General features: G+C 44.3%; 1 protein-coding gene across 1 annotated transcript in view; it reads left to right on the top strand.

The window, feature by feature from the left end:
- The window catches only part of AP2A2 (adaptor related protein complex 2 subunit alpha 2), an 86,720-nt gene that overhangs the window by 26,526 nt on the left and 40,881 nt on the right, over window positions 1–19,313 (top strand). Inside the window, 1 exon segment of the mRNA XM_035722866.1 lies at window positions 12,545–12,613. Within this exon segment, the coding sequence (XP_035578759.1) occupies window positions 12,545–12,613 (69 nt within the window).

Below are 19,313 nucleotides of genomic sequence, written 5' to 3'. Positions count from 1 at the left end.
TAAACCTTTAGCCAGACTGACCAAGAAAAACTCAAAATTACTAAAATCAAGAGTGAAAGAAGGGACATTACTACTGACTTTACAGAAATAAAAAGTATTACAATGGAATGCTATGAATAATTGTATACCAAAAATTAGGTAAATAAGATGGAGAAATTCGTAGGAAGATACAAATAACTGAAATTGACTCAAGAAGTAACAAAAAATCTGCATAGATTTATAACAAGTAAAGAGATTGCATTAGTAATTTAAACATTTCCACAAGAACAAATCCTGGCCCAGATGGCTTCACTGGTGAATTCTACCAAAAACTCAAGCAAACAGTTCTCATCCTTTACAGACTCTTTGAAAAGAAATAGAAGGGGCACCTGAGCGCTCAGTCAGTTAAGTGTCTGCCTTTATCTTGGGTCATGATCCCACAGTCCTCGGATCAAGTCCCATGTTGGGCTCCCTCCTCAGCTGGGAGTCTGCTTCTCCCTCTCCCTCTGCTGCTCCTCCTGCTTGTGCTCTATCTCAAATAAATCAGTTAAAAAAAAATCTTAAAAAAAAAAAATAGAAGAGGAAGGAATATTCTCCAACTCATTCTGAGCTAATTACTACTCTGATAACAAAACCAGACAAACACATTATAGGAGAGAAAACTACAGTATATCCATTGTGAATATAGAGGCTAAAATATTTTTTTTAAGTTTATTTATTTATTTTTTTAACCCTGGGATCATGACCTGGGCCGAAGGCAGATGCTTAATTGACTGAGCCACCCAGGTGTCCCCCCAATACACTTTTATGATTAAAATACTCAACAAACTAGAAATATGAGGGAACTTCTTGATTTGTTAAAGGGTATCTATGAAAAGTCCACAGCTAAGGTCTAATTTAATGGTAAGAGACTGAATGTTTCCCTCTAAGATTAAGAACATGACAAGGATGTTTGCTCTTTCTGTTTAATACTGCAGATTGTAGCCTGGGCAGTGACAAAAGAGAAAAGAATAAAAGGCATCCAGGTTGGAAAGAAATAGAATGATCCCTATGTATAGCTGACATCATTTTGTATATAGAAAATACTAAGGAATCCACTAGAAAACTGTTACAATTATAAATGGGTTGAGCAAGGTTGTAGTATATAAAATCAATATAGAAAAATCAGTTGTATTTCTCTACACTAACAATGAAGAAAACTATTCTATTTATAATAGCATCAAAAAGAATAAAATACAGGGACACCTGACTGGCTTAGTTGGTAGAGCATGTGACTCTTGATCTCGGGGTTGTGAGATTGAGTCCTGAAATAAAATACATAGGAATAAGTTCTAACGAAGTATAAGCCTTGTACACATAACTACAAACAATTTTTGAAAGGGAGTAAAGGAGTCCTAAATAAATGGAAGGACATCCCATATTTATGGTTTGGAAGACAATATTGTTAAGATATCAGTAATTCCCAATTAACCTTTGGATTTAATGTGATAAAAAAAAATCCTGGGTGCCTTTTTTTTCCCCCTTGAGATAAGCTGATTCTAAAATTGACATAGAAATTCAAGGGACTCATAGTAGTCAAATCAGTCTTGGAAAAGATGAGCAAAGTTGGTGGATTCACTTTCCTATTCCAAAACTTAATACAAAGTAATCAAGACAGTGTTGTTATAGTATAAGGATAGGTATATAGATTAATGGAATAATATTGAGAATGCAGAAATAAACCTTTACATTTTTGGTCGTTTGACTTTTGACAAGAATGCCAAGACAGTTCAGTGGGGGAAAAGAATAGTCTTTTAAACAAATGGTGCTGGGAGAACTGGACATCCACAGGTAAAAAAAATGAAATTAACCCCTGCCTCACACCATACACAAAAATTAACTCAAAATGGATCATAAACCTAAATGCTAAAGCTGTAGAACTCTTAACAAGAAAACATAGGAGTAAATTTTTTGACCTTGGGAAATGGTTTCTCAGATAACATTGGCAGAAGTATAAGTGACAAAAAAAATTAGACTTACTCAAAATTAAGAACTTTCATGCTTCAAAATGCTATCAGGAAAGTGAAAAGACAGGGGCGTCTGGCTGGCTCAGTCAATGGAGCATAAGACTCTTAATCTTGAGGTCGTGTGTTTGAGGCCCATGTTGGGTACAGAGATGACTTAAATAAAACTTTAGGGGCACCTGGGTGGCCCGGTCCGTTGAGCGTAAGCCTTCGGCTTGGGTCATGATCCCGGGATTGGGTCCCACGTTGGACTCCCTGCTCGGCCGGGAGCCTGCTTCTCCCTCTCCCTCTGCCTGCTGCTCCCCCTGCTCGTGCTCTCTCTCTCTCTCAAATAAATAAAGTACTAAAAAAAAAACTTTAACCAAAAAAAAAAGTGAAAAGACAACCAAAGAATGAGAGAAAATATTTGAAACTCATATATTTGATAAAAGGCTTGTATCCAGAATACATAAAGAGCTGAGTAGAAGACAAGTCAATTAAAAATGGATAAAGTATTTGAATGTACATTTTCCAGAGAGGACATATGAATGTCCAATAAGCACATTAAGAGCCATCAGGCAAATGCAAAAACCACAGTGAGGTATCACTTCACACTCATTAAGATGGGTTATAATAAAAATAGGGGAAAAACGGTGGGCCATAGCAAGTGTTGGCAAAGTTATGGAGGAATTGGAACCCTCATTCTTTTCTAGTGGGGATATAAAATGATGCTGCCCTTTGGGAGAATATCTTGTTAGTTCCTCAAAATGTTAAACATAGAACTTTCATATGATCTAGCAATTCTCCTAGGTGTCCACTCGAGAAATGAAAACATATTCACACAAAAACTTCTACACCAGTGTTCATAGCAACATTATTCATAGTAGCCAAAAGTAGAAACAACCCAAAAATCCATCAAGTGATAAAGAGATAGCAAAATATGGTATATCCATATACAGTTGATCTTTGCACAACATGGTGTTGGGGGCACTGACCCTGTGCATTCAAAAAGCTGCATGTAACTTTTGCTCCCCCCACCAAGAAAAAAAACTTACTAACAGCCTACTGTTGACTGGAAACCTTACCAGTAACATCAACAGTCAATACGTATTTTGTGTGTTGTATGTACTATATACTATATGCTTTTTTTTTTTAAGATTATTTATTTTAGAGTGCATGCATGTGTGTGAGCAGGTGGAGGGGCAGGGGGGAAGAGAATCCTCAAGCAGACCCCCTGCTGAGTGAGGAGCCTGCCGTGGGGCTCCATCTTATCACCTGTAGATCATGACCTGAGCCGAAATCAATAGTTGGATGCTTAGCTGACTGAGCTACCCAGGCACCACTATATACAATAGTCTTATGATAAAGTAAGCTAGAGAAAAAAATGTGTTATTCAGAAAGTCATAAGGAAAATATATTTACAGTACTATACTGTATTTATTGAAAAAATTCACTTATAAGTGGACCTGCACAGTTTAAACCCATGTTTTTCAAGGATCAACTGTATTGCAATATTATTCAGCAATAAAAAGAGATGGAATACTGATTCATGCTATCTTGAAAACATACTAAGCAAAAGAAGCCCATCACAAAAGATCACATAAAGATTTTATTTCTCTGAAATGTTTAGAGGAGGGAAATGTATAGAGGTAGTAGATTAATGATTGCCAGGGGCTGGAGGAGGGAGGCATTGGTGAGTGACTGCTAAAGGGCATAGGGTTTCTTTTTGGAGAGATGAAAATTTTCTAAAATTAGATTGTGATTAATATACAACTCTGTGAATATATTAAAAGCCATTGAATTATCTACTTTAAATGAGTGAATCATACAATATATGAATTATGTCACAGTAAAGTCGTAAGATATACCATGGCCAACAGACACATGAAAAGATGCTCAACCTCACTCATCATCAGGGAAATACAAATCAAAGCCACAATGAGATACCACCTCACACCTGTCAGAATGGCTACTATCAAAAAGATGAGAAATCACAAGTGTTGGTGAGGATGTGGAGAAAAGGGAACCCTCGTGCACGGTTGGTAGGAATGAAAGTTGGTGTAACCACTATGGAAATAGTGTGGTGGTTCCTCAAAAAATTAAAATCCTGGGGTGCCTGAGTGGCACAGTCAATTGGCATCTGACTCTTGGTTTTGGCTTGGGTTGTGATGTCCAGGTCTTGAGATTGAGCCCTGTGTCGGGATCCATGCTCAGCACAGGGTCTTCTTAAGACTCTCTGCCTCTGCCTCTGCGCCTTTCCCTGCTCATGCGCATGCACTCTCTCTCTAAAATAAATAGGTGAATCTTTTAAAAAAAATTAATATATCATAGGATTCTGTAGTTCCACTTGTGGGTATTTATCTGGAGAAAACAAAAATATAACTCAGATCCCTGCACCCCTGTGTTCATTGCAGCATTGTTGACAATAGCTAAGACATGGAAGCAACTTAAGTGTCTTTTGATGGATGAATGGGTAAAGAAGATATGGCTGACACGTACTTGTCATGTACATATACATACAATGAATGTCCAATAAGCACAGTAAAAGCCATCAGGCAACACATACAGGAATATTATTCAACTATAAAAAAGAATGAGGGGCAGTTAAACATCTGACTTGATTTTGGTTTGGGTCATGACCTCAGGATCCTGAGATTGAGCCCCACGTTGGGCTCTGCACTCAGTGGGGAGTCTGCCTGAGATTCTCTCTCTCCTTCTCTAAAAAAAAAAATGTAATCGTACCATCTTCATCAACATGGATGGACCTAGAGAGTATTATGCTAAGTGAAATAAGTCCGAGAAAAACAAATACCATATGATTTCACTTAAATGTGGAATCTAAAAAACCAGGCAAATGAACAAACAAGACAAAACAGAAACAGACTCAAAGATACAGGAACACGCTGGTGGGGCACCTGGTTTGCTCAGTTAGTTGAGCGTCTGACTCTTGATTTCAGCTCAGGTCATGATCTCAGGGTCTAAGATTGAGCCCGAGTTGGGCTCTGCTCTCAGCATGGAGTCTGCTTGGGATTCTCTCTCTCCCTTTCCCTCTGCCCTTCCTCCCTGGTCACATGCACGCTTTCTCTCTTGCTCCCAAATAAATCTTAAAAAAGAAAAATACCAGGAACATAATGATGCCATGGAGGGGGTTGGGGCTTGATCAAAAAAGGGGAAGGGGATTAAAAGGTACAGACTAGCAGTTATAAAATAAATAAGACATGGGGATGTAGTGCATAGTTAATAATATGTAACCACTTTGTATGATGACAGGTGGCAGCTAGATTTATAGATTTAAAAAAAAATCTTTTTTTTAAATGATTTACAGAGAGAAAGAGCACATGAGGGTGGGAGGTGCAGAGGGAGAGAATCTCAAGCAGATTCCCCGCAGAGTGTGGAGCCTGATGTGGGGCTCGATCTCACCACCTATATACATTTGAATGTATATAAATGTTGAATCACTGTGTTGTATACCTGAAACTAACATAATATTGTGTGTCAACTAGACGTCAATAAAAAAAAGATAATCCAGTTGACATTTGTCAGAGTTAAGAGTGGCTTTATCTTCTATGGCATAACGACTTTTGATCTTTGACATCTTTTCTTCTAATTTGTTGTTTTTGAGGGTTTCTGTTCTGAGACCCATCCTTCCAATGTATTAGTAAAGAGAAAATGTAGAGAATATCCCTGATGATGGTCCTTATAGCCTTCTGTGGCCATACTGCTTTGTGTGCACATTTTACTTGTTATCTTGTGTGGTCCTCATCACAGCCCTTTGATGGATGGTATTCCCATTTAATGAAGGAGAAACTGAGGCACAGAGAGGTTAAGTTGATGGCCTCAGGTCACATAGCTATTGAGACATGGAACAGCATTCCAGTCCAGGCTTGATTGCAGACTTTGTGGACGAGTGTGCTGACACCTTCAGTGTAATTTTAGCAACAATATCTTCCTTCAAAAATGGGCTTTTGGGGATGCCTGCCTGGTTCAGTCAGAAGACCATGTAACTCTTTTTTAAAAAAGATTTTATTTATTTATTTGACAGGGACAGACACAGCGAGAGTGGGAACACAGCAGTGGGAGTGGGAGAGGGAGAGCAGGCTTCCCGCTGAGCAGGGAGCCCGATGCGGGGCTCGATCCCAGGACCCTGGGACCATGACCCGAGCCGAAGGCAGACGCTTCACGACTGAGCCACCCAGGCGCCCTGAAGAGCATGTAACTTTTGATCTCGGGGTTGTGAGTTCGAGCCCCACATTGGCTGTAGAGATTACTTAAAAATAAATGAACTTTAAAAAAATAGGTTTTTGTTTGGTAAATTTTGGGCTTTAGGTTTACTTAGTGAAATCATTTTATACACAGACTAAAATTCCTTATTTAGACCAAATTTTATTGTAAATTTCGTACTTACTACCTACAGATTTTAGTGGTTTGGTATCTTATAATAAGTTGTGATAGGCTCCTGTACTGTTTGTTTCCAAATTTAGGGTCACAGAACACTAATACTGTCAGTTGATTAGTTCAGCATGCAAACAAGAAGAAATCATTAACCAGCATGTTATTCCGGAAGAATGACCAGGGGCGGTAATTCTAAAAATCCAAGAGCTTTTATCAAAGCCTATCCGCACAGAGTGCATTCTTTGCTACTTACTGGGCACAAATTGTAGCTTGTTTTTGAGCGATGGTTTTCGGCTAGTCCAGGTTATTCATTAGCTAGCAGAGCTCCTAAGTCCACTGTGGGGATTGCCTATTATAAGCTCAGTGTCCTCAGTGGCTGACCGGCCTTCTGCAATTTAGAGACAACACAAGGCGGCAAAGACCAGGACCTCTTCCCTGTGGAACAAAGATCAAGCCCGGTGAGGCTTATCACTCTAGTCCAGTTACTCTTGTTGACAAATTTTCCCTTTCAAAATTAGTTTCTGAAGTCAGGGTGGGCAGTAAACCTCTCCCTGTCCTGAAAGCTAATGCTTCATATAAGAAGATAAGATTTTTGCTAAATTTGCTCCCAGCAGTGTGGGGTGGCTTGGTTGCTGTTGGGGTCCTCTGCCTGGAGAGAAGTATATTATGAGTGAGCATGAACTAGCCTTTGCCAGGAAAGCCCTTGACAGACCCTGGTGGACAGGTTGCTCTGCGTTGTCCTCACCTCATGGAGAATGGTGAATTGATGGCGCACCGTGGGAAGAGGCCTCCTACCAGGGCATTTTGGTAAATTTAGGTTTGAATGTGTTAATCTGCATATGGATTATCAGTGCAGCAGGTGGAATTCCCCTTCGGCATTTTCAGGGTGAATGCTGAGGGATAGCCTTGTTCAGTAGAGTCAAAGCAGCGAATCAAATTAAGGGCTCCAGCTGTGGGCTTAGGTTGTAGGGGCAGGCGCTCCTTGGCCCCCATGGTGGCATCTCTGCCATGAGATGGGGGCCCTGGGGCCGTAGTCCAGTTTGTGACTCGGGCAGTCCAGCCTAAACCTAAGCCCAGGTAGGCTCCCACAGCAGGCCTTCCACTGAGGTGTGTCTGCTCACCGTCTCGTGAGTTCCCCTCTTGCTAGGAGTTCCTGCGTGGCCTAACCGGCCCCTCCCCTTGGGAGGGAGCCCCACTCATCCTGTCCAGCCCCCTTCGTCTGTGTTTGTCGCCAGGCAGCCCTGTGGCGGGGGTGCCTGTGTCCTGTCCCCTTCACCTCCCCCAAACCTACTGCCATCGTTGGGCTCCTTTGCGTCCTTTACAGGTTTCTCCCCCAAGGACACATCCTGAATGCTGTGGTTTGGTCTTGCCCATTTCTAAACACTTCCTGTGCTTTAATCAGTGTTCCTTTCTTTTCATCACAACAGTCTGTTGAAGACCCAGGACACGTAAGGGACATTAAGTTGTGGAAGTCCTAGTGCGTTCCACCGTGTTCTTGGCTGTCTGGCAGCTGGGGATGGAGGCCAGGCCAGATCCCATATAGCTGACACCTTGCTGTTCCCTGGGGGCTTGTGATGCTAACAGCTGTCGCCTCCCTGCTCGGTTCCAGTCAGTCCTTCAGGAGGACGCCAAATGGTGATGTTCTCATTCCTTTTCATTGCTGTGTTGGAATGCTTTTACCAAGAGACCCTTCCCTTCCTGTGTGATTACTCAGGGGGTTGCTTCATGTGGAAGAGGCAGGAGAGCTGCTGGTTCTTTCCTTTTACTTCCCAGTTTTCAGCTTAACTTGTTCCTTAATATCCTCTCAAGGTGACTAATTAGGTGCTTTTTTTTTTTTAAATATAATTTTGAACTCATGGATTTAAATGTTTTTGTGATTTTTGACCACTGCACTTTTTATCCTTTTTGAAGCTCAGGCTGTCCCCCCTTTGGCTAATGGACTCTCTTCATTTGGGTGCTGAGTGTTCCTGACATGGCCCTGGTTGTATGTGGTCTTCAGTGGTCCTTGTGAAGTCCAGGCTTGTCGTGGGCCTCGCCCAGTCGTGGAGCCAGCAGTTTTACCAGGAAGCCTTGTTTCTTGTAGTGGGAAATGGTGCTCCCAGAGCACGATCTGGGGGTGGGAGTGCTCATGGCTACCAGACGCCATTGTTCTAAGCCTCCTCAGAGGACAGCTCTAGGAGATACACATACATGTAAAATGTCTCACGAGGTCATTGTGGACTCCAGCTCAGTTCGGGACAGCCAGGGTTTTCTGTTGAACCTCCCCCACACCAGGAATCTCAAGGGTGCTGGGGGTGACTGGGTAGGCTACCTCCTGATCACTTGTGACCTTTACCCTGTTGCACCCATGACAGGCTCTGAGCCTGCCACTGTCAGTGTGGTGAGTGGGGACACCTGGCCCAGCCTCCTCTCCTGTCCCGCAGCTGTGCTTTATCTGTGTGTGTGCGCCAATACCCGCATGCTCTCCTTCTTCACCCGCACTTGGGTGCTGTTCCTTTGATGTCCCCAGAAACTTCGGCTGTCCACTCATTCACATGGAGTGCCACAGGCGGCCTAGGGCACGCTTATGGTGCTCTGGGTTCTCACGTTGATCACGTTTGTGCTGGGCACACGAGGGGCTGATTGTGCTGGATGGAAAGTCCTGGTCTCACGTTTCCTTTCGGCACAGAGCTCAGATGTCACACCCTTTTCTTCTGTTGTGAAGCAACGCCGGAATCTGAGGGTATCTTCTGATTCTCCTTCTCATATAAGCTGCTTGCTCTTTCTTCTTAGATGTTCAAAGGATTTTTTTTTCCCTTTAAAGTCCAGTATTTTTATTAGAATAGGTGTTGGTTTGTGTTATTTGGGGTCAATATTCCCAGGTACAAGTGTGGTAATTTCAGGAAATGTCTTTTCAAATGACGCATTGCAGTTTGTTCTGCTGCTTAGTTGGCGGTCTTCCTCCTGCTGGCCATATGTTGTGTCTTTGTCTCTTTTCAATATTTGCTACTTTTTCTTGAATCCTTTATTTCATTCTTCATTTCTGTTTGATTTAAATGATGTTCCTCCTTGTATCTTCCGCCTCTGTCAAGGCCTTTGTTGTGTTTATTTGTTCTTGGATTCCTTCTAGGTTATTCTTCATTTCTGGAATGATTTTTTTAAATTTTTAATTTACTTGACTTCTGTTACCTAATATCTGAATTTTTCTAGTTGAATTTTAGATGTCTTCTGTATTTTTCTTAATGTCTCTCCACTTATTTTGAGAGAGAGGGCTCTGAGTTTGCTCCCTTCTGTTGGGGCGTCTTCCTGAGGCACTTTCTTTGTTCGTGGGGATAGTGTTCTCCCTCTCTTTCCCTTTGTTCTTATCGTCTCCTTGTGCGGGATTTGACCTCAGTCCTTGCCTGTTACTTATTTTTATGTGAAGTTGGTTTTCTGAGCTGTTGGTGGAGGCTCGGTCCAGGGTGGCTTTCCTGCCGCACAGCGCTCCCCTCCCTCTGCTGTCTTTACCTGGTGGCTGCTCCCAGAGTTTCCCAGGCCCTGTCCCACCTCTGTGGGCCTTCCCTGTCCCACTGGCCCCTCCTGCTCGGTGTGACTCAGAGCAGGCCCCTGGGCTGTGCTTGGTGGGAGACTGCTCCAGCCTCCAGGTCTTCACACTCAGCTTTCTGAGTTCACCTAGGTCTGCTTTGGGCTCTCCTGCCCTCCGGTCTAGCCGATGTACCACTTTCCTCTCTCCCTTCTCTCATGCCGATGAATTGCACGAAGTCCCATGGCTTTTGGTGGTTTTCCTTTTGAAGGAGTGTGCTCAGAGATGAAAAGTGACTTCCCCTTAGTTGCAGAGGTCACAGGGGCTGCTCTGGGATTCCAGCCTCACGTGCCCGGCTCTAAAGCCTGCTCCTGGCACATGCTCGTGCCTCGGCTCCAGGAGAATCCTCACCTGCCCTGACTGAAAAAAAAATAAGTCTTTGTGTGTTTGTTGTAAATTGGCCTCTTTAAGAAAACTTTGGGTACAAGGCCGCAGCTTCTTGCCTCACCCTTGGTCGTGTTCCACGGATGGAGCGTGGTTCCAGCATTTGTTTCTGTTTCTCCTGGTGGTTACCCCTATAACTTTATGTGCTTTTACTTTTATTTAGTGATTTTCCAATCTTGGGTAATATCTGCGGGTTTTATGAAAGCTCATTTAGCTCATTTAGCACTACTGCTTCTTTCCACTGCTCCCCAGTCTTTTCCTTATCTCTGCTGTAGATCTGACCCCTTTTGACTACACAGCGTCGGTTTCTGCCACTCGGGGTCTCTTTTCCTGTAAGGTTTGAGTAGGTGGAGTCGAGTGCCCACAGCAGAGAAGCAGCACAGAAATGGATTCCTGCGCACCTTGTGAGAGGCACACATGTCCACACATGGAGTCACAGGCGTGCACATACACGCAGATGCTCACACACGCATACACGGGAGCACACTTACACCCAGGCACACATCCATGCTCGCACAAACACAGGCACACACGGGCACATGCACACTCAGATGCACACACGTGTGCGGTGCTTTGTCTTCTACACTCAGTCCAGGCTGTGTTGTGAAGCTGCCTGCAGTCTTTGTGGGTGTGAAGCAGAAGGCTACCGAGATATCATTTGCATGGCCACTTGAGCCAGGTCCAAAAAGCCTACTTGAGGAAAGGTAACACTTTTTAAGAATGATTTAAGAAACAGTTTGCCCTTGACCTGCCACCCTGGGCCATTAAAACCCACTGCACTACCTGGTACCCCCTTTCCCTCCCCTTCCCTCCCCTTCAGGGAGCCTCTGGCTGCTCCTTACCTTAGCTACTGTGACTAGCTCTGGCCTGCATGACGTCAGGGCTGGTGAGGGTGCTTGGATGCTCCCTCCCAGCCTGCCTGCACCCCTTGTTCCCCACAGCTGACTGTGCTGTGCTTGTGGTGTTAAAGGTCTCCAGCCCCCCGCCCCCCCCCCCCCCCCCCCCCCCCCCGCCTGGAACGGTGACTCCCTAAGGGCAGGAAGTGTTGTTTTAACCTACGTCTTGGCACCTTAAATGGTGCCTGGTGAGTGAGCCTGCCATGTGGCCCTGTCCTCACCCCAGCTGCTCTGTCGGGGGCTTTCTAGGGCCCTATTTTTTAGCAAGTTAGTAGTAAAAGATAAATGATGTTCTGGGGGAGTCCTGGAGAGAGGGAGGTTGCTTTGCTGGAGGAGGAGGCGAAGGAGGGCTGAGCATGTGGGCAGCATTTCTGGAGGAGGACATAGGTGCGCCCTGTGTCTGGGCATCTGTTCTGGGGGGGCCTTTCCTCCCACTGCAAATACTGTCACTAATGCAAGGGCTCGCCTGGAGAGGGCACTTGAGAGTAAACTTGGTTCCTGCTTTCACAAAGTGGTGGGAATTTACAGAGATGTGTTTTCATATACAACTCACCATGCCCTGTGTGATGAATCATTTCTTATATTTTTACTGGACTTGTCAAGGTGTGTAGCCCTTAGAAAGTCTCCCACGCTCTCTAGGCCTTCGTTTCCACACTTGGCCAAGGTGGAAAAAAACTGAACATGGTTCGATCCCCATTCCACGTCTGACATGCTCCATGCACACAAATATTTGTTGGATTAAGTCCAACTTAGCAATCTAGCATGTGGTGAAAGTTTGACTGTCACGTATATAATGTACCTTCCATCTCTTTTACGTGTAAAGGAGAAAACTTCCTAGACCTCATCACATATGGTAAAGATGGATTTATCAGATTTTGTAGGTCGGTGATTTCATAGAGAAAGATTAGAAGCCTATTGTAGTTAAAACTTTATACTTTTAAAAAAATTATCCATGGCAGTAACAATCAATTTTAGGAGTAAACTATTAGTTGATAATGATTTATTGTGGAAAGTGTTTAGCAGGTATTTTGAGTGCTTTTAGTTCCAGAACTGTGGCAAAAGGTAGGATTAAATATGGCATTGTAGACCCCTCCCTTTCTAAGAGTGGCTGCTTTTCTGTGTGGTGCTTACAGACTTGCCCTGTTTTGACCTGGGGGGGCCTGTGTGAGGGCCCAGCTTCTGTCCCAGCCACCTCCCTACTGGTTTTGGCTGCTGGCAGATTGCTTCTTTCCTTGCCTCCTAAAAGCAGTGGTTCTGCCTTTGAGTCTGATGTGTTGGTCTTGTCAGGGGACAGGCGTTTGCTCAGAAATCAGTTAAAGTAAGAATGCATTTGTGTTCTCCCTTTTTAGGCAAAAGTAAAGAAGCGGAAATAAAGAGAATAAACAAAGAACTGGCAAACATTAGATCAAAATTTAAAGGTAAGTGTGTTCAATCTTTTTCATGAAATGGGCTTTTGTAAATTTTATACAGCGGGGACTAGTCTTCTGATGCCATTTTAATTCTTTCCACTTCAAACCAAAGTTCTGAGCACAATTACTCTCAGGCTCTGTTAGAATTAAAATGTGTTTAAAGATTTTATTTATTTATGAGAGAGAGAGAGAGAGCGCGCAAGTATGAGGGGCAGAGGGAGAGGGAGAGAGAGAGAATCTCCAGCAGACTCCCTGCTGAGTGCGGAGCCTGACGCAGGGCTCAGTCCCACGACCCTGAGAGCATGACCTGAGCCGAAATCAAGAGTCAGACGGTCAACTTACTGTGCCACCCAGGTGTTCCTAGAACTAAAACGTGTTTAAAGTCAAGCCATTGGTTGCTCTTGACTTTGACAACTCGTGTAGAACTAACCAGGTAGGGTGGCCCCTTCCTGGACCCGGCCTTTTCCCTGAGCTGGTTCAAAGTATGAATCTCAAAGAAATGCTCTGCCTGAGGTTGCTCGTTATTTGTTTCAGGTATCACAAAGTAATTAAGCACTTCCCGTAATGAAGTGTGTTTGGCTTTGTGAATGAATGTACCACATGACCTAATCCATTCCGGTAGACTGCCTCAGGTAGACCACCACTTTCCTTGACCACCCCCATTTTGAAGAACTGTCAAGTGTAGGTTTTCAGTCTTGAGCCTTTGTTTTTAAGCCTCTACTTTTTCCAGGTTTGAGATCTGGTTCAAGCCTCTGCACAGCCTGAGTGTGGCTCAAGTTGCCTGGAATCAGTGAATGGAGAGAGAGCTAGGACTGAATCCAGGGAGCTTGTAGGGATGGGTGGAGGGCAGAATTTCTAGGAATGGATGGTTTTTCAGGACTTGAGAATGGATATCCTATGTTATCAAGTGATGCAAAAACTAGTGGAATTTGGGTATTTCTCTTTTGAGCCCTAGGGAAAGTATTATGTTTTCATATTTTTAACTGGACCTAAGGATCTTTCAGAAGGTCTGTGAAACTTCTGAAATTGTATGTGAAAAGGTTTGTCTTTTCATATATATATATACAAAGACACATATGAATATATGTATATGTATGTATATTTTTTTTGTGGGGGGTCTATAACTTTCATTGCTTAGATTTTTTTTATTTATTTGTTTTTGTTATGATTTTATTTTTTAGAGCAGTTTTTGGTTCACAGCAAAATTGAGAAGACACAGAAATTTCCCATATACCCCTGCCTCCACACATTCACAGACTCCTCATTATTGACATCCCCAGCAGGGTGGTACATTTGTTACAGTTGATGAACCTACATGGACACATCGTTTTCTTTTTTTTTAGATTTTATTTATTTATTTGACAGAGCGCAAGCAGAAGCAGGGTGAGCTGCAGAGGGAGAGGGAGAAGCAGACTCTCCACTGAGGAGGAAGCCCGATCCCGGGACTCTGGGGTCATGACCTGAGCCACCCAGGCGCCCCTAGACATGTCTTTATCACTCAAAGCCCCCAGTTGACATTAGGGGTCACTCTTGGTGGTGTGCATTCTGTGATTTTGGACAAATGTGTGATGATATGTATCCACTGTCATAATACCATGCAGAGTAGTTTCACTGCCCTAAAAATCTTTTGTGCTCTGCCTGTTCATCCGTTCCTTCTCCCCAAACCCTGGCCGCCACTCATCTTTTTACTGTCTCCGTAGTTTTGCCTTTTCCAGAAGGTCACAGAGTTGGAATCCTATAGGATGCAGCCTTTCAGACCGACTTCCTCCACTCAGTCAGATGCCTTTAAAGTTCCTCCCCGTCTTTCCATGACTTCATGGCTCCTTTCTCTTTTGTCACAGATGCATAGGCCAGGGTTTGGATGGGCCACAGTGTGTTTATCCGTCCACCTACTGAAGGACATCTTGGCCGCTTCCAAGTTGCGTCAGTTACGAATGTCGTGGCTAGAGCTATAAATAAAGCTGCTGTGAACATCCCGGGGGTGGGTTTTGGGTGGACATAAGCTTTCAGCTCCTTTGGTAAAGACCAGGGAGCGTGACTGCTGGATCGTGTGGTGACAGTGCCCCCCGTGCATCCCCTTCAGCCACAAAAATGAGCATTCCTGTGGCTCCATGTGCTCGCCAGCATCTGGTGCTGCCGGTGTTCTGGATTTGGGCCGTTCCAAACGGCTAAAGTGGTTCAAAGATTTTATTTATTTAGAGGAGGGGGATCCTACTGTTGTTTTAATGTGCATTTCCCTGGTGACATGTGATGTGGAGCATCTTTTCGTGGCTCGTTTGCCATCTGTGTATCTTCTCATCTTCTCCGGTGAGGGGTTTATAATTTTCATTGTTTCTTAAAGGGAACATCCCGTGGTGGTTATGATACGGTCCTGACGACCTGCAGACGCGTCCCTGCTCTGATGCTTACTACCTGTGCTACGTCGTCAGCTTACTTACTCTGGGTCTTTGCTCAGCCACGAAGTGGGGTGCTGGTGATCATCTTGGGCTGGGTTCTCTGTGAAGCAGACCCTGAGATGGGCTTAGAGAACAGAGGATTTAGGAGAGAGGAGCACCAGTGAGAAGTGAAGGGAGGGAGAGGGCTAGAGGCAGGCAGAGGAGGCGCCACATGGAAGCTGGTCCGTAGGGAGCTTTGGGGTGAAGATTGCCTGCTAGAGGCATCTGGCATTGGGTGGGAATGGCTGGGCCCTTGTATCACCCCTTGCTCACCTGTGGCTCGAAACCAAGGAAGGCAGTCCCTGACAAACCTAACCCTGCCAGCTAACCACACTCTCGGCAGCTCCAGTCCTTAATTGAAGGGAGGGTTCATGTCTGCTACACTATATCTATGTATGGAAATACGTATAAATTGCTTCATAGAAAATGAGTGCCTAATATATGTTAATTGTGTTGTTATTAAAAAAGAGTTCATAGCAAATAATCCTAAAATTTGTATGGAACCAGAAAAGACCCTGAATATCCAGAGGAATGTTGCAAAAGCAAAGCAAAGCTGGTGGCATCACAATTCTGGACTTCCAGCTCTATTACAAAGCTGTCATCATCAAGACAGCATGGTACTGGCACAAAAACAGACACATAGATCAATGGAACAGAATAGAGAGCCCAGAGATGGACCCTCAACTCTATGGTCAACTAATCTTCCACAAAGCAGGAAAGAATGTCCAATGGAAAAAAGACAGCCTCTTCAATAAATGGTGTTGGGAAAATTGGACAGCCACATGCAGAAGAATGAAACTGGACCATTTCCTTACACGACACACAAAAATAGACTCCAAATGGTTGAAAGACCTAAATGTGAGACAGGAGTCCATCAGAATCCTTGGGGAGAACACAGGCAGCAACCTCTTCGACCTTGGCCGCAGCAACTTCTTCCTAGAGACATCGCCAAAGGCAAGGGAAGCAAGGGCAAAAATGAACTATGGGGACTCCATCAAGATAAAAAGCTTTTGCACAGCAAAGGAAACAGTCAAAACCAAAAGACAACCGACAGAATGGGAGAAGATATTTGCAAATGACATATCAGATAAAGGGCTAGTATCCAACATCTATAAAGAACTTATCAAACTCAACACCCGAAGAACAAATAATCCAATCAAGAAATAGGCAGAAGGCATGAAAAGATATTTCTCCAGGGAAGACATACAAATGACTACCAGACTCATGAAAACATGCTCTGGGCATCAGGGAAATCCAAATCAAAAGCTCAGTGAGATGCCACCTCACACCAGTCAGAATGGCTAGAATTAACAAGTCAGGAAATGACAGATGTTGGCGGGGATGCGGAGAAAGGGGAACCCTCCTACGCTGTTGGTGGGAATGCAAGCTGGTGCAGCCACTCTGGAAAACAGTATGGAGGTTCCTCAAACAGTTGAAAATAGAGCTACCATACGATCCAGCAATTGCACTACTGGGTATTTGCCACAAAGATACAAATGAAGGGATCCGAAGGGGTACGTGCACCCCAATGTTCATAGCAACAGTGTCCGCAATAGCCAAACTGTGGAAAGAGCCAAGATGTCCGTCAACAGATAAATGGATAAAGAAGATGTGGTGTGTGTATATGTATGTGTGTGTATATATACACACACACACACACACAATTGAATATTATGCAGCCATCAAGAAACATGGAATCTTGCCATTTGCAACGACATGGATGGAACTCTAGAGGGTATTATGCTGAGCGAAATAAGTCAATCAGAGAAAGACATGTATCATATGATCTCACTGATGTGAGGAATTCTTAATCTCAGGAAACAAACTGAGGGTTGCTGGAGTGGTGGGGGGTGGGAGGGATGGGGTGGCTGGGTGATGGACATTGGGGAGGGTATGTGCCATGGTGAGTGCTGTGAATTGTGTAAGACTGTTGAATCACAGACCTGTACCTCTGAGACAAATAATACATTATATGTTAAAAAAAAAAAGTAGGAAGGGAAAAATGAAGGGGGGGGAATCGGAGGGGGAGACGAACCGTGAGAGACGATGGACTCTGAGACACAAACTGAGGGTTCTAGAGGGGAGGGGGTGGGGGGATGGGTTAGCCTTGTGATGGGTATTAAGGAGGGCACGTATTGAATGGAGCACTGGGTGTTATATGCAAACAATGAATCATGGAACACTACATCAAAAACTAATGGGGGTGCCTGGGTGGCTCAGTCGTTAAGTGTCTGCCTTCGGCTCAGGTCATGATCCAGGGTCCTGGGATCGAGCCCTGAGTCCTGGATTGAGCCCTGCATCCAGCTCCCTGCTCCACGGGAAGCCTGCTTCTCCCTCTCCCACTCCTGCTGCTTGTGTTCCCTCTCTCGCTGTGTCTCTCTCTGTCAAATCAATAAATAAAATCTTAAAAAACAAAACAAAACAAAAACTAATGATGTAATGTATGGTGATTAACATAATAAAATAAAAAAATAATAAATTAAAAAAAAAATTCATATCCCTCCAGATGGTAAATCTTCAGATTCTCTGAAGTTTTTTAGGGCAAATGTTTTAGGGCAAAAGACTTCTCTTGTTTCTTCTGTCTTTGTGCCTGCCTAAGCTAAGCTGTCCTGGATAGGGAAAGAGGTTCCCTCTTCTCTGTTAACCAGTTGGCATTATTGAGTGTGTATATGCCCTGGCTAGTAACAGAGAAGAGAAGACCTATCCTTTGTCCTCAGAAATGTGCACCCTGAGGCTACTGCTTCAGTTACGGCAGATTAGATAGTGTAGGTCTGTGTCATCCAGGAGAGAGAAATGTGAGTCACTAATGCAGACATGCGTATAATTCTAAATTTTCCAGTAGCCACATTTAAAAAAAGGAAAAAGCAGATGAAACTAATTTTAGGGGCACCTGGCTGGCTTAGTCACCAAGAGCATGTGACTCTCTTGATCTTGGGGTTGTGTTTGAGCCCCATGCTGGGTATAGAGATTACTAAAAAAACCCCCAAAACTTTAAAAAACCTATTTTTATTTAATCTAGTATGCTGCAACATGTAGTCAGTAGAAAAAGAGATCTCTTTCTATAAAGAGATACCTTAACATCTTTTTCATGCAAGTCTTTGAAATCTGGTTGTACGCTTAGAGCACACTTGGTTCACATTGGCCACACTTCAGGTGCTTAGCAGCCATGTGTGTCTAGAAGCTGCCATGTTGGACTGTGCAGATGTCAGCCACACCTTCTACCGAAAGCAGAAAGAGACACAATATTAAAAAAGTCTTGAAAGTCTCATAGAGTGACAAGAAAAAAGGGTTCCTGAGACTCCTCTAGGAGGAGGTACGTGTCCACATAAGCAAGTACAGCACTGGGCTGTTTGTGCCTCGAGAGCATCTGCTAATCCCAAAGAAGGGGCTGTGAAACATGGACAATTTGGTCTCCATGAGAGTCAAGAGGGGTGGTTACCTGTCAGTGTGATTTTGTCTTCCAGGGGACATTGGCCACATCTGGAGACCATGCTCTGTGTCACAGCCAGGAGCGTGTGCACTGCCGCCATCTAGTGGGTGGAGGTCAGGGAGGCTACTAACCGTCCTACCATGCACAGGGCGGATGTCAAAGTGCCAGGGGTGGGAACCCTGGTCTAGGAGAAAGATCAAAGCCCAGAGCCCACCAGAAGTGGAGACCCTTCCACGTTACACTGAGACTTTCAAAGGCAGGGCCCTCAGGGCAGGAGTGAACTGTCACAGATGTGCAGCGGGGCTTTGGACACCTGGGTGCCCCCCAGAAGCCCCACTTGGCTTCAGGTAAGAGAACAGCCCTCCGGAGGCGGGCACTGTCACTGGAGGTGCACATGATTCCTACGACTGATTTCTCACACTCAGCGTCTGGCATACAGTCACAGTGACCATGCACGTCAGGACGGCATGAGCAAGACCAGCAGAGACAATTATGGAGAGTCTGAGGCTAGATTCAGGTCATAGTAAAGAAGTAAGTCTACCATTTTTAAAGAAAAGGCATGCTTGAAATTTTGAGCAGGAGACTTGTGGTGTAAAAGGTGACATGGCAGATCGTGAGATAGGACCAAATGGACATTCCAGAACCGAGACCTGCAGTAACCAGAATGCAGGACTCTGGGTTTCAGATAGCACATGTAATTGCGGAGGGATTAGCGCTCTGAATGATAGCTAAGAACCAAACCTGTCCTGGACACAGCACGGACGGGGGGCAAGTAAAGGACACAGCAGTGGGTGAGACAGAGGGGTGCAGTGAAAAAGTCTGAAAGGTGTAATCGGTGTCCCAG

Source organism: Zalophus californianus, chromosome 11 (genome assembly GCF_009762305.2).
Source record: "Zalophus californianus isolate mZalCal1 chromosome 11, mZalCal1.pri.v2, whole genome shotgun sequence".
NCBI classification, from domain to species: Eukaryota; Metazoa; Chordata; class Mammalia; order Carnivora; family Otariidae; genus Zalophus; species Zalophus californianus.
The sequence above is the reverse complement of the archived record's forward strand: the minus strand, read 5'-3'. Positions and strand labels throughout refer to the sequence as shown.